The sequence below is a fragment of the Clavelina lepadiformis genome, chromosome 6 (assembly GCF_947623445.1).
Source record: "Clavelina lepadiformis chromosome 6, kaClaLepa1.1, whole genome shotgun sequence".
Classification (NCBI taxonomy): domain Eukaryota; kingdom Metazoa; phylum Chordata; class Ascidiacea; order Aplousobranchia; family Clavelinidae; genus Clavelina; species Clavelina lepadiformis.
In genome coordinates, this window is record NC_135245.1 from 18,060,003 (window position 1) to 18,072,504 (window position 12,502).

General features: G+C 37.3%; 1 protein-coding gene across 2 annotated transcripts; it reads right to left on the minus strand.

Annotated features, from left to right (window-relative positions):
* Positions 1-13: 13 nt before the first annotated feature.
* LOC143463240 (gap junction delta-2 protein-like) lies at positions 14-3,533 on the minus strand. 2 transcript variants are annotated; one of them, XM_076961670.1, is made up of 6 exons: positions 3,331-3,533; positions 2,695-3,236; positions 2,424-2,601; positions 1,623-1,773; positions 1,152-1,446; positions 14-593 (listed from the first exon to the last, which is right to left on the minus strand). In XM_076961670.1, exons 1-5 carry the CDS (start codon positions 3,472-3,474, stop codon positions 1,181-1,183), a joined length of 1,281 nt encoding a protein of 426 aa, XP_076817785.1. In that variant the 5' UTR covers positions 3,475-3,533; the 3' UTR covers positions 14-593; positions 1,152-1,180. The 2 variants fall into 2 exon arrangements, with proteins under 2 accessions (XP_076817785.1, XP_076817784.1); XM_076961669.1 differs by having other exon boundaries at positions 14-1,446.
* Between the last annotated feature and the right edge of the window lie 8,969 nt (positions 3,534-12,502).

Here is a 12,502-nt window from a genome sequence, read left to right on the forward strand (position 1 = left end):
AACACAACTAAAATACAGCATAAACATAGTTTAATTCGAATTAAGGCACATTTTATGGCGGTTTACGTCTCACGATGTCATCACAAGCGTACAAAAAGTGAATCACAGTGAACAATTTCTAAGAGTGAATGCAAAAGCAAGTGAATATGGCTACGATCATGGTATGCGTGAACTAAAATTACTGTTGGATGCTATCTTTTATGCCGGGCATAACACCTGGAAAAAATACCGAGAACTTACAGATTTTGAATTTATTAACAACTAATTTTGTTTCGGGAACGGTGTCTCTCAAATCGCGACTCAGTTATAAGTTTCTACATATGCGATTGTCGCAAAGAGGTGTTTTGTTTCCGGGCCGACAAAAATCAATGAAGGAAAGCAATGCTGACTGCGCCGACTGTTAATTTAAGGGCTAAGTTTCTGTGTTGTGATGCATAAAGTTGATGTTAAACGGAGTCTTGGTTTATTATTTCTTGCGCAAGAACTAACTCCGTTTGTGTCAGTGGTTCAAACCGACGAGATAAAGCTAACTTCGTGTATTTCAAAGCTGTGGAGCTGGCTTTATAAAGTATTGGAGTCAGTTCAGTCAGCATTTAACCCTATCCTAACCAGGAACGCGAGTTTACTAAAAAACTAGGTGTGGCCGACCCCGCACACACATTTTCAATCGTTAATTACTAGAAAACTATACGTCGTAAACTGATCGGATTTTGACAGGTTAGTAGAAAAATCATCTGGCTTCCTGTATAAATCATAATTGTAAAACTAAAGAAAGTGAATTTAGTGTAAATTAAGTATTTCTAAAAGTGACACATTTCTAGAAATTCTTCTTGTTACGCCGCGCCCCCGCTGTGCGGAAAGCCAGCTGACTGCGAGAAGAGAACGCAAGAGAATAGTTAGTCGAGTTATTGGTGCGTAAATGAGTAATACGCTTCAATGCGGAGAGCAGAGCAAAGCAGAGGAAAATTATGAAAATATCGCAATATCTTAAAAATTACAAAATCCAACTTTATCAAACAAACATGGACAGATAGCTGAACATTTTTTAGGAAAAGTCACCAAATTTCAAGTTTCTACAGCAAACAATGCAACTGTACGCCACGTTTTGCTATGACAGTGTGCGGGAGAAGCCAAGCCTAGTTAGAATAGGGTTAAGTGAGGCCCATACGTTCCTGCGTCGTCAAACACTTTCAACAGTGGTGTCGCTGCTGAGACTGTCCAAGCTGATGGCTGATGTGAATCCTTTCCCGCGCATCATAATTACCTCGTCCTTGGGGGGTTTCGAATTGTGGTTGTGGGGATTCTCAGCGATGCTTTGCAGTGTGGCTAAACGACGACGTTTTTCCTCGTAAGTCAAGCTGGGTCCATGGCAACAGAAGGCGTACTTGAGTCGGTTCAAACCTAACGTCCACATTTCAGCAAAGCTCAGAAGGCAAGCAAGACCACCTGGAAAGAAAAGCCACAGTGTTCATACTCGTGGCTACATAAAGACATGTAATGTCAGTATCTCACACGAGTGTTAAGGTCAGCTTTACATGAAGCTAAAAGCTCTGTGAAAGTGAAACAGCCCAGGACAAAAAAACAATCAGTAATTATGAAAAGAGCTGAAATTTCTGACCTACCTAATACAAACATCAACCATAGAAGACAGGTCTTCTCCATGGGACGTGAAACAAAACAGTCAACCGTCTTAACACAGGGGAATCCTGTGCACTCGTACAATTCAGGTACAGCGAACCCGTAAAGATAGTACTGGCCAAGAAGGAACCCGGCCTTAAAAATAAAATTGTTACTCCGTTATGGAGATCTATAATTAAGGGTTCAAGTACAAGCAAAGTGGGAAATATATTATAGCCCAAGTGACGTCACGTCGGTAAGATTTTCCAAGTCAAGTGGGAGATCTATTAACATCGGAGTCGAAACAGCCATAGAGATTATATTGTCATCTTTAAATGACCACAATACCTCGCCCTTCTCCGCTATGTGGCACAATTTCTCCAAAGTCAGATTAAAAATAGTTTTTACTTAAACGAGTCGCGTTCTTTATAGACTCAAGCAGAACTTAAACGAGCATACATTCATTTGAGACAGGTCAAAAAAGTTGTTATTCCGTTGATAGATTGCAATAAAATTATGTTTGAAAATTTTGTAAAGATTAAATTAATTTTATCACTACCAAGTTTAGATGTTAATCTTTTGTAAAATTATTTAGCTATATATGGTTGTTATATAAATCGTCTATATCTGCAAACAAACGATTGTATTGAGTGTACAGAGTTTTGAACAAAGCAATCAATCCATAACCTAAAAACTACTTCCAGAGATTGCTAAAACCTTGCAAAAAACAACACACAAAAAATAAACATGTATAAGTTGCCATGTTAATTTTCCAACAGGCAGAAACAACAAAGCCCTCGTTTCACCTCAAATAGAGTTCTGACGACAACATGCCACCAGTAAGCGCGACAGAGCTGGGGATTTTCCAGCATCCGTCTCTTTTCTTTGTTCAACTTTACTTCATCATGTGGTTTAATCTCCTTGATGTACTCCACTTTTCTCCCGTTTTTATCCGCGTAGACTATGGGGTAGCCTAATCGCGACCTATAAAAATGTGATGTTATCCTAATAGGGTCATAGACATTGAGTGGTTATGATAGCATTCGTGACGTCTTTCTACGTCATAGAAGCGCTTACGTATGATCAGACCACTGCCAACGTCGTCCCGTGCGCATTTCGTCGGATGTGAAGTTGTTGTCGGTTGTTGAGCTTTTCCTTTTTTCCATCAGGTCTTTCTTCTCTTCCTCATTTAGTCCGTGCCTCTTCCGGTGCCGCGGACCGTCGTAGTTTTTCGATTTTCGATCTTTCTCCGATTTTTCATCTTTTTTCGAGTTCAGTCTCTTCACGACATAAAGTGGAGGAGCGGTCGCGTTGGAGTAAATCGGAGACGAGTTATTCCTCTTTCTCTTGAAACTCGGAGGCTGCATGTAAGTAGAAGCGGATCCCATGTCGGAACAGCTTTCCCAGCCTTTCATCTTACCTTCCTCCTGCTCTTCGCCAAGAGGAAATTTGACGTAGGCGTGGTAGATCTTGTGGTAGGCGTAGATGCAGAAAAGCACCCCTGGTAATGAGACTACAAGAACCATCAGCGACCAGAAACGAAGTTGAGAGATCGGACTGAATCGATTGAAGCAGATGTTCATGCAACCGGGAGTCAGAGTATTGCAGACAAATTGTGACTAAAAAAGAAGAGTTTTCGCAGTTTAAGAGCTTTTTGCATTGACATAAACTCCAAACGTTGCTTGGATGAATTCACATATACGAAAGTTTTACCTGTTCATCGTGGTAGACATTGTCTCCTATTCTGGCAACCACAAGAATGCGAAATATAAACATCATTATGATCCATAACTTGCCCGGAAATGTGGAATGGACACGCACCTGTTCCAGCAGACTGTGTAGAATATGCCAGGCCATGTTATGTCAGGTAATCAGGTAGAACTTATTACCTACACTTGTCGCAAGAAAAGACAATGCGTAGGATAAAATGTTTAAGCAATTATGATTATTCAGAGCCGCAATCAAGTTGAAATAGTCAATTCGCAAGTCAGGTCAAGTCATTTACCATGCACGACTCAAGTCAACTCGAGTCTTTTGAAAGAAAATCACTCGAGTCTTTTATGTAATTATTTTCGTTGAAAGTCTTAAAAGTTGGTTTTAAAAGTCTTAAAGTTAAAAGGCTCAAGTCAAGTCTTTGAAAAAAGTAAATGCAGTCATTACGACTCGGTGATTAATACAGCAGAATTCGCTTTTCTGCGCTCGTATCTCTGGTAGGTTGGAACTATTCTCTTGTATAGATTTAGGCTATCTGTCACGCTATGCGGGATATGGACGAAGAAATAATTGCGATGATTATGTTCCATTTTTGTTCATAAGCAAAATTTTCATTCCTTTCTCTATGATCATAGGGTTTTTTGTTCGTTGATTAACAACCGATATGAAGAACTAAATAGAGGTTTTCACCACTGTAAATAAAACTGGAACATTAAAAACTCTGCTTCAACTGCTAAAAATAACTAAACAATATCTCATTTGCAAAAGTTGCATCAACAATGATACTCAGCCTATAACAATTCATTCTTTCACGATCGCTCGAACAAATTTTCATTGATAGCTACGTTTTTAAAACAAAAAAGAAAAAGTTCTAAGTCATTAGCGTTCTATTCACATCAGATGTTGCGTCTTTTCCAGTTAAGATGAACTCTTGACAGTCGCTGACAACGTCATTTGTCACGAATAAACTTCCCTTGACCCAGCAGTGACCTCTCACGTAATAATCACTTTACCGGGGATTTTTCTAACATTGTACTGTATTTATGGTTGGACTTTCTATAGTAGGCTAGTAGACATGTGCTCAGACCTCATTTGGGCTTAATAAGTATGAGCAAACTTGCTATATTGATTAAAACAATCCAGCCCATATTAGGACAGTTATAATATACCTTGTAATATAGTAGCGTTTGTGGTAAGTTTACAACTGAAACTTAATGCAGTATGTTTAGTTTTTATTTACCAGATTATCTCAATAGCCACAGCCATTATTCTCAGCTTGACATATGAACCTGTTGCCAGCACAGCCGCCTGTTCTCGAGCCGCTAAGTCCTCAAGCAACGCTTGTGTAATTATTTTATCAAACTCGACAAGCAAAGTTTATTAAGTCATTATAGTGTCTATTATATTATAAAGCAAAGATAAATATGTTTAAAATTTAACATCCCGGACAACCAAATGTTCAGTTACCATTGAAGTGTTCATTACGGGACCCCGAAGTGCATTTTAGGACCCATGGGAGTTCTTGTTATTCAAATACAGTACATATCTAGGTAATGTAATTATCTACGGCTTACACAGGGCGAGGTGGTGGTATTTTGTTTCATAATTTACGCAGTTTTAAACGTACAACTTGGGGAGAGTCGAAAGAGAATTTGGTATAAGTTATTGGTTAATGTTATTTTGTTGCTGACAGTCGCAAAGGTGGCTTTTCGGATACGTTTCGCATAAAATCACTTATTTTAATGAACTAAATTTTCTGGAACCTGATTCTCTAAATAACACATTGTTACAGGTCAATTACAAGTTAATTATTACAGTCACAATTACAGTTACTTAATTTCGTAACAACTGAAATCTTGCGAAAAATATACTAACTCAAAACTGAACAGCAAAATCAGTTGCCACCATTCTAACAAGAAATCAGAAAGTCTGCTTTCGATTAATTCTATACTTTTCAATCTTAGGTGCATGTTTCTGTTACGATTCCTTTCCATTTATTCTCAGAATACGCAACTCGCCATTTTTTATAGTAGGGTTTGACTTTGAAGAAAGGGTCTTCAAAAAGAGAAAGGTTCTTCCGTATCTTGTTTCAAAAGATAAACAAACCTTATTACGGAAGAATTTCTTTTTCAGTAATTAAATTTTCGTTTATGACAAACACAACTTCAACAATTAGACCAACCGAAAAACTACATAAAATATACAACCATTTCAAAAGATAGTCTTATTACACTGCTTAACATTTTCAAATCGCTAAACCGACGTTTAACATTTTTGAAATATAAAAGAATATAATCTTCCATTTAATCTCTGGAAGAGATGTAATTGTTTTATAATTCTTTTGACAATATTAGTATAGTGTGGGGTTACCCCTGTAACAATTAAAAAAAACCTTTATCAGCCGGACCATATAGGACTTCCACGAAATCTGAGTCGTGGAGGTTAAGATGTTTAAACGCAAAAGTCGGAATGAAAACAAACAATTCATATCAAATTAAATACTATTTTCAGAAAGTTTCTTAAAACGAACTTACAATCTCACCAGGGTTACGCACGTAGTGACGTCAGCCATTGTGGCAATGAGAAACGGTCAAAATACTCTTAGTATAATCAACCTTTATCTTTTCACAAACGACAATTAATCTTTGATGATTATCTCAACAATTATATCCCATTATGTGTCAGCATTGATACCTGTTATAGATAAGTGATTAAACGCGTGGAATTAAATTCCTTAAGTAGTGGTTTGTTAAAGTTACCCCATTTTCTGAAAAATGTTACACAAATTTTTGAAACGAAGAAGAAACAAAACCTGCTTTAAAATACCTAAAACAGCCGAAAATAACTTCATCCGCACTGGCCACAACAGAGTGGTTCTACATGGACCGTAGGGAAAATCAAACAGAGACAATCTCAGCAGAATACGACGGATCATATTCATCAATACTCGACCGCTATTGCGTGAAACATTTTTTTAAAATCAACATTTTTGTATTATTTTCAACGATATTCAATTGAAAATAATATACAAACAAAAACACGTCGCGTACAAGCAATTGTAAAAATCAAAAGTCCAAATTTATGCCCTACTTTTTTATGAGAAACTTGAAATCGAATTGTCTGGTTACCCAGCCTTTAGTTTAGGAATAATTATTGCAGGTTAGTAAAAGTTTCTTATGGAGCTTCTTAACTTAACAAAACATAAATTTTCTTTTAACATCAAAGTTCACCGAGTAAAAAACAACCTGGCCGCTTACAGTTCAGAAACTGACAAAGATGAAGTAAAACGTAGTGTTTTGGACAAAACTCTACAAGACCTTGGCAGTTTCTTATAAAATTAGGATGTATTGAAATTTGCTATTTCAAGCCGACAAAGGATCAATTCTTATGCTCGCTCGCGAATGCTCTTGAGTTCTTATCAAGAAAAGTACTGGACTTGTGACTAGGGCCATGATTATGCAGATGTTTGCTTATCGTTATTATCATTGACGTATTAACCGCATGGCTGTCTGGCATCTAAAAACCCGTCAAAGGAAAATTCTATCTGTACTTGTCCCACTGTACTTGTATAAGTACATTCTTAGTTTCCTGTTTGCTTTGAATTTGTATACATATGAGTAGCAACGTTCCATGTTACTGTGACGATATATACACAAATCGTAATTTCTAGTTTTGTAGAACCAATTAACCGAAGATTTGCAAAACAGTTGGTGGCGATGTGAAGCCTACATTGTGTGATCTGTGTGGAAACTACGAAAGTAACTGCGGGTCACGATAAAAACGTTTGTAAGAAATGATCAGTCGGGTTAAAAAAAACCGGAAACACAGTCAAAAGTTACGTTGCGGTTAGGCTACTTTAACTGGCCGTGGCACTGCAAGCAATCATTCGTACACTGCGAGTTGCTCAGTACCGAGTTTCTATTTGTCATTAACTTTAACAAGCTAAACCAACAATAAAAACTTAAAAAGCACAAATGATTTAAAACGATCGTTTATTGATAATTTTAATGTGAGGTTGCAGTTTTATGTTTGTTCACGCATCACTGAGCACTGCGACGACGACAATCCAAGGTCGATTATGACTTCACAAAAGGAAGTTGAGACAATCGAAGCTCCGTACTTGCATTAATAATGTATTAACGCCGTGTGCTACATATACTGGTGTTTCTTACCAAGATTGCATGTAATATTTTGAAAAAGCTAGTGCAGCATACAGCTGCTGTAACAGGCGATGCAGCTGTACGGGCTATGTCATACTTAACGCTTCATGACGTTTCAAATTTGCTACGTTCATATTTCAGGTGCAGCTAGGATGTAATATCAGCTAAACTTCATAAAATTTTGATTCAAGGCGCGATAAATTATTTTTCATTCAACAGAAGTTTTAAACAGCTTGGTTGCCTGCAGTGTACTGCCACCAAAAATATTTTTAAGGCCTAAAAGCTCCACTTCTGAATGCTAAATCGTTAAAAACGAACCAAGCTGACTAAACAAATCGACGCAGATACAAGCATTATATCCACGCAGGGCACCGTTTCCATTAAAATAGGAAAAAAGGGCAAAACCAAAATCGTTATTCTGATATATCAGTTTCTATTATGTCACTGAAAATTAGGTGATAAATCTAACTCCACTACCATCTAAACTAAATCTAAAACCAGTTTTCATTCCTGCCAGACACTGTCACGGCAAGATCGAGCTCTTCAATCAAATTGTCACAAGAGGCGTTATGACATCACAGGGAGAAGACTAACAACCTATCCAAGGAACAATACGTCACTCGAAGTGTTATTATCTAATCCCAGCAGTCTAATTCTCACACTTATTCATGAATACCGACATTACGAGCGTCAGAAGGATTAATTAATATTAATGAAAAGTCAGCAGCTTGGACTGGAAGCCTTGAAAATAAAGAAAATCAGCATCGTGTTTTTGATTTGACCGCAAACACGTCAAAAAGGCTTTTAATGACCTTTTTTGGTGAGATTTTCCGTCCAAAACATCATAAATGCGAAGTGTCAACCAAAATGACTATTACAAACGTCAAACATTTCTCTACAACCATTTAAAATAAAGAATCTGCGCTTCCAGGTTTTAAAAAGAGCCCAATATCAATTTTTAATCGACCAAGTCACACGCTTGTCGGTGTACGGTGATAATAAACTCGAGCAAAACCTAACACTTGCGAAAATCGTCTTTTTTCAAGGTACAGAACGGCTTTTAACCTTTTTACTTCAATTATTTAAACATTTCAGACTTATCTTTTAAACAATAGATATATTGTGATGGATATAATACGCGACCTTCCATGCTATAGGAGGATAGGGTATAAGCAATAAACCGGTCCACTAACTTTTATCGAACATATACATAACACAGAGCCATATTATAGGCAAGCAAGGCAAAGTACGATCCATGCAAGACTGCAAGTTAATGCATTGAAAACTTCTAAATGATACTACACGGCTACTACGACTAGTAATGGGCTATGTAATACCAGCCTACAGATGTTTTAAGTTACAACTCAACTAAGTAAACCAACGTTAGCGATTAATACTGAAAGCAAAAGTAATTTCTGTCAACAATATTACGAAGGTAATTAACCAAAATACATCAAGCAAAGATCACCAAAGTCTCTACGACGCTAAATATTACCCACTTTCGGTTTGAAGTTAAGTATAAGCACCGGGCTGTCTGACTAATGAAAAACTTCCACATTACGTTGTTGCCCTATATATTCTCTATGGATTCACGTGAACTGAAGTGAAAAGGCAAACTTTTTAATCTTCATAACTCGTACAAAAATGCGGGCGCTTTAAGTACAAAGGTTCCACCAAAAGAATAAAATCATTTTGTGAACAAATCCATATACGTTGGAATAAGACCGGGTAGCGTGGCACGTGATTCACAGCTTATGAAAAAGATTTATCAACTTATTCAGGTTTACTTCAACTTGATCCGCTGGTAATTTTCCATGCTGATAGAAAACGCAGCCTAGAAAAAGCCTAACCACAGCGTATAAATGAAGCCATGATACAAAGTAGCTTCCACTAGAGTGTTAAAACTGAAGTACTTCGTATTTCTGAAAGGTAAAACTGTCTTTCTTAAATCGCAACGAAGACGAACTTGGCCTTTTAACTCGGCCTGGCCGCTTAGCCCCAAGTTCGTTTATCAACTGGGATATTGCCGGAACAGTCACAATGACTTAAATAGCAAACGTAAACGGTTGCGATGCATTAAAACCAGCGTTGTAAGACAGCGGCGAAACACGTATATCAAGAGATCATTTGCAGAAAGATGGCGGGCGGGCTTTCACGTCACTTTGCGATGATCGGTGTCATGTAAAAACTTGCCGTTGTAACGTCACAAGCTGATGATGTTTTTTTAAAAAAAAAAAAAAAAACTATTTAAAAATAGCGTTTCAGTACTGTTATACACAAAAATGTCGAATACATATACTTTGACAGAAAGTTAATTTTCAACATCGTTATATGTATCAGTTCATCCGTTATTCGCTGTAACCTTGTCCTATCCAATAATTAATAGACCAATAAGAACGCAGATCTTAACATTGATAAAACCAGCGTTATAATGTCACAAGTGACGGGCTTGGAATAGAAATGGCGCGAAATTTCACACTACTCATATTTTCACAGCGCATACGTTGATGGATGTCGTTAATGAAAAATGCGCCTTGCATAGCTTCTAAGATAACCAACTTCTTCGCTATTACTGACAATCCTGTCAAATTATCACGTGTCTTTATAAAGTGTATGGCACAGCGTGTAACACCTGCTCATTGCACAAAGTTGCACTATCGGTAATATTTATATGGGCATAATTTAGATGCGCAATAATGGATATGACCTATAACCCGCAAATTCGTATATGCAGCCCTGGGTTAAGTGAGCATTGCCCAGCATGTGTGGAAAATTTCCGATTAACTTTCTCCAAATATGGTTTTCACACTAAATGTTAAGATATTGAAAATCCTTAGTCCAGGATGCTAACTGACAAGTTTTCATTGGTTTAAGGCAGGGGTGTCCAACCTTTTTGGCCAAAGGACCAAATGCGATTTACGAATGATTGCGCGGGCCACTTGAGTGTTTACTGCTAATTTCTAATTAAAACCCTCACACCAAAATTCTAATCTTAGAAATACGTATTATCCTCTTTTATAATTATAAGAACAATAAACATACCAAGATATAGAAAATTCAATAAAGTTTTTACTACACGTCGACATTTCAATGTGAAGTTTGGCACTGTTTTTCTCTAACAAGTTTGGCAATATTCGGTGAGATGGACGATGTAGCAATGCGAAGCGAGTTTTCCATATGGCTGTCAGAAATTAGTAAACAAACAATAAATGCCAATTTCACGGAATGTAAGTTCGCCATAAATTACGTAGGCGATTCAGTTGATAATATAAGTCATTTCGAAAATTCCACTCGGGCCACTCAGAACCTTCCCGCGGGCCACGGGTTGGACACCCCTGGTTTAAGGTGAATTTGTATCAGCATTGGCACGCCGTGTTAACCAGCTGTAAGACATCTGTGTGTGTCTACGAGAATCACCTAGCTAAGCATGACAGGTCAGTAACTTATTCATTATTGCACAGTATGTAAATATGATCAGGGTTCTCTTTTGCTCAATAACTTATGGGGCCCAGGAGCATGTTCTAAACTTTTCAGTAGATTCTAGAACCCTCTAAAATCTCTTTGTTCATTTTATATTCCCCCCTTCTATTTTTTTTGCTCCTGGTCGAGCATTTCACCTAGATAAAGAAAAGTTTCTCTAGACTAAACAAGAAACACTGCAAATACTGTATCCAAGCATTATTCTTGCGCTGTCGAATGACTGTGTCCAATTAATCGATCCCATTTCAAACAAAGAGAAAAAAGGACAATTGAAAAACAATGCCGGGTGCATGATAATTTGGCAATATTTCATTTTCTATTTTTACGTATGACTTTATGACGACCGACAGCTGGGTTAATTCGTAAATTTGAGGATGTCATTCTAAGAATTCCCCAGACGGGAGCTTGGATGAAAACCAATTGTGATGTAACAATACTTAACCGAATGAAAGCCTTGCGGTCGAAGTTCGGTTAACTTCATTCTTCAGTTTCTTAATGCTAAATTCCATTAAGTGATATTAATGCTGCTGCTAATGTATTGTCACCAGATAAGGACCCAAATGAATTTTGACGACAATAGCATTTTTAAACCTTTAGCTCATTACCGGCATATAAATGAAATGATATCGACAGCTTAATTAGGCTGCACTGATCCGCATGGTACTTTGCAGTAATGCAAATTTTATACCATTGATTGTTGAAGTTTTGAGCTAATTTATGTGCATCTTAAAGCTGGGTCTTGCCCACCATGCAAGCAAAATATGAGAGTTGAACTGTGACGTGCTTAATTCTCTTAACTTTTTAGGCTCTTTTTAGTTTTGATTTGATATTTCATTTTAACGTAGTACGACAAAGATGTCGAATTTCTGAGAACCACACTCGTTAAGTTTTTGCGACTGAACCCAAAAGGAATACCCTTTGCATGCTCGAATGTAGCCTATTGCATTTAAACCACTCTCGTAAACTAACTAACTAACGGCTATGAAAACAGGGCAATAAAATCTGTCTTGCTATGTGAATTTGATAGCATAAACTTTTATGCATATGCAGAATGATTTCAACTTATGTTTACAACTTTCGTTTAAACTTAAATTGCTTTGTCTGCATGGTTATAATTTTTCCGTTGTTCCTTTGATTTGCAAAGCGTGACTGTAAGGTTGCTGTTCAGACACTTGCTAATTAGTTGATTACTTGTAACAACAACCTGAATTGTGCTATCCTTTTGTCTGGGATTATTTTCAGTACACAAAAGCGTTAAAACCAGCGTTGTAATATTACGGGACACCACCTTTGCTTAAAATAAACGGCGCAACTTTTCTCAGGTCTCATACTTTCACAAGAGCGCTTTTTGTTTGTATAATTCGTGCGTCGTACGTTACTTTTGAACAAAAAGTTTTTTGTGATAAAATTACAAAGAAATGGGACGTAACAAGATAGTAAGGTCACACAAAGCATTGAGCACAAATCTTCTACCGGTCTTTACAAAACCAAAACGTACTGTACGTAGCCGGTGCCACACTGAACAAGACAAA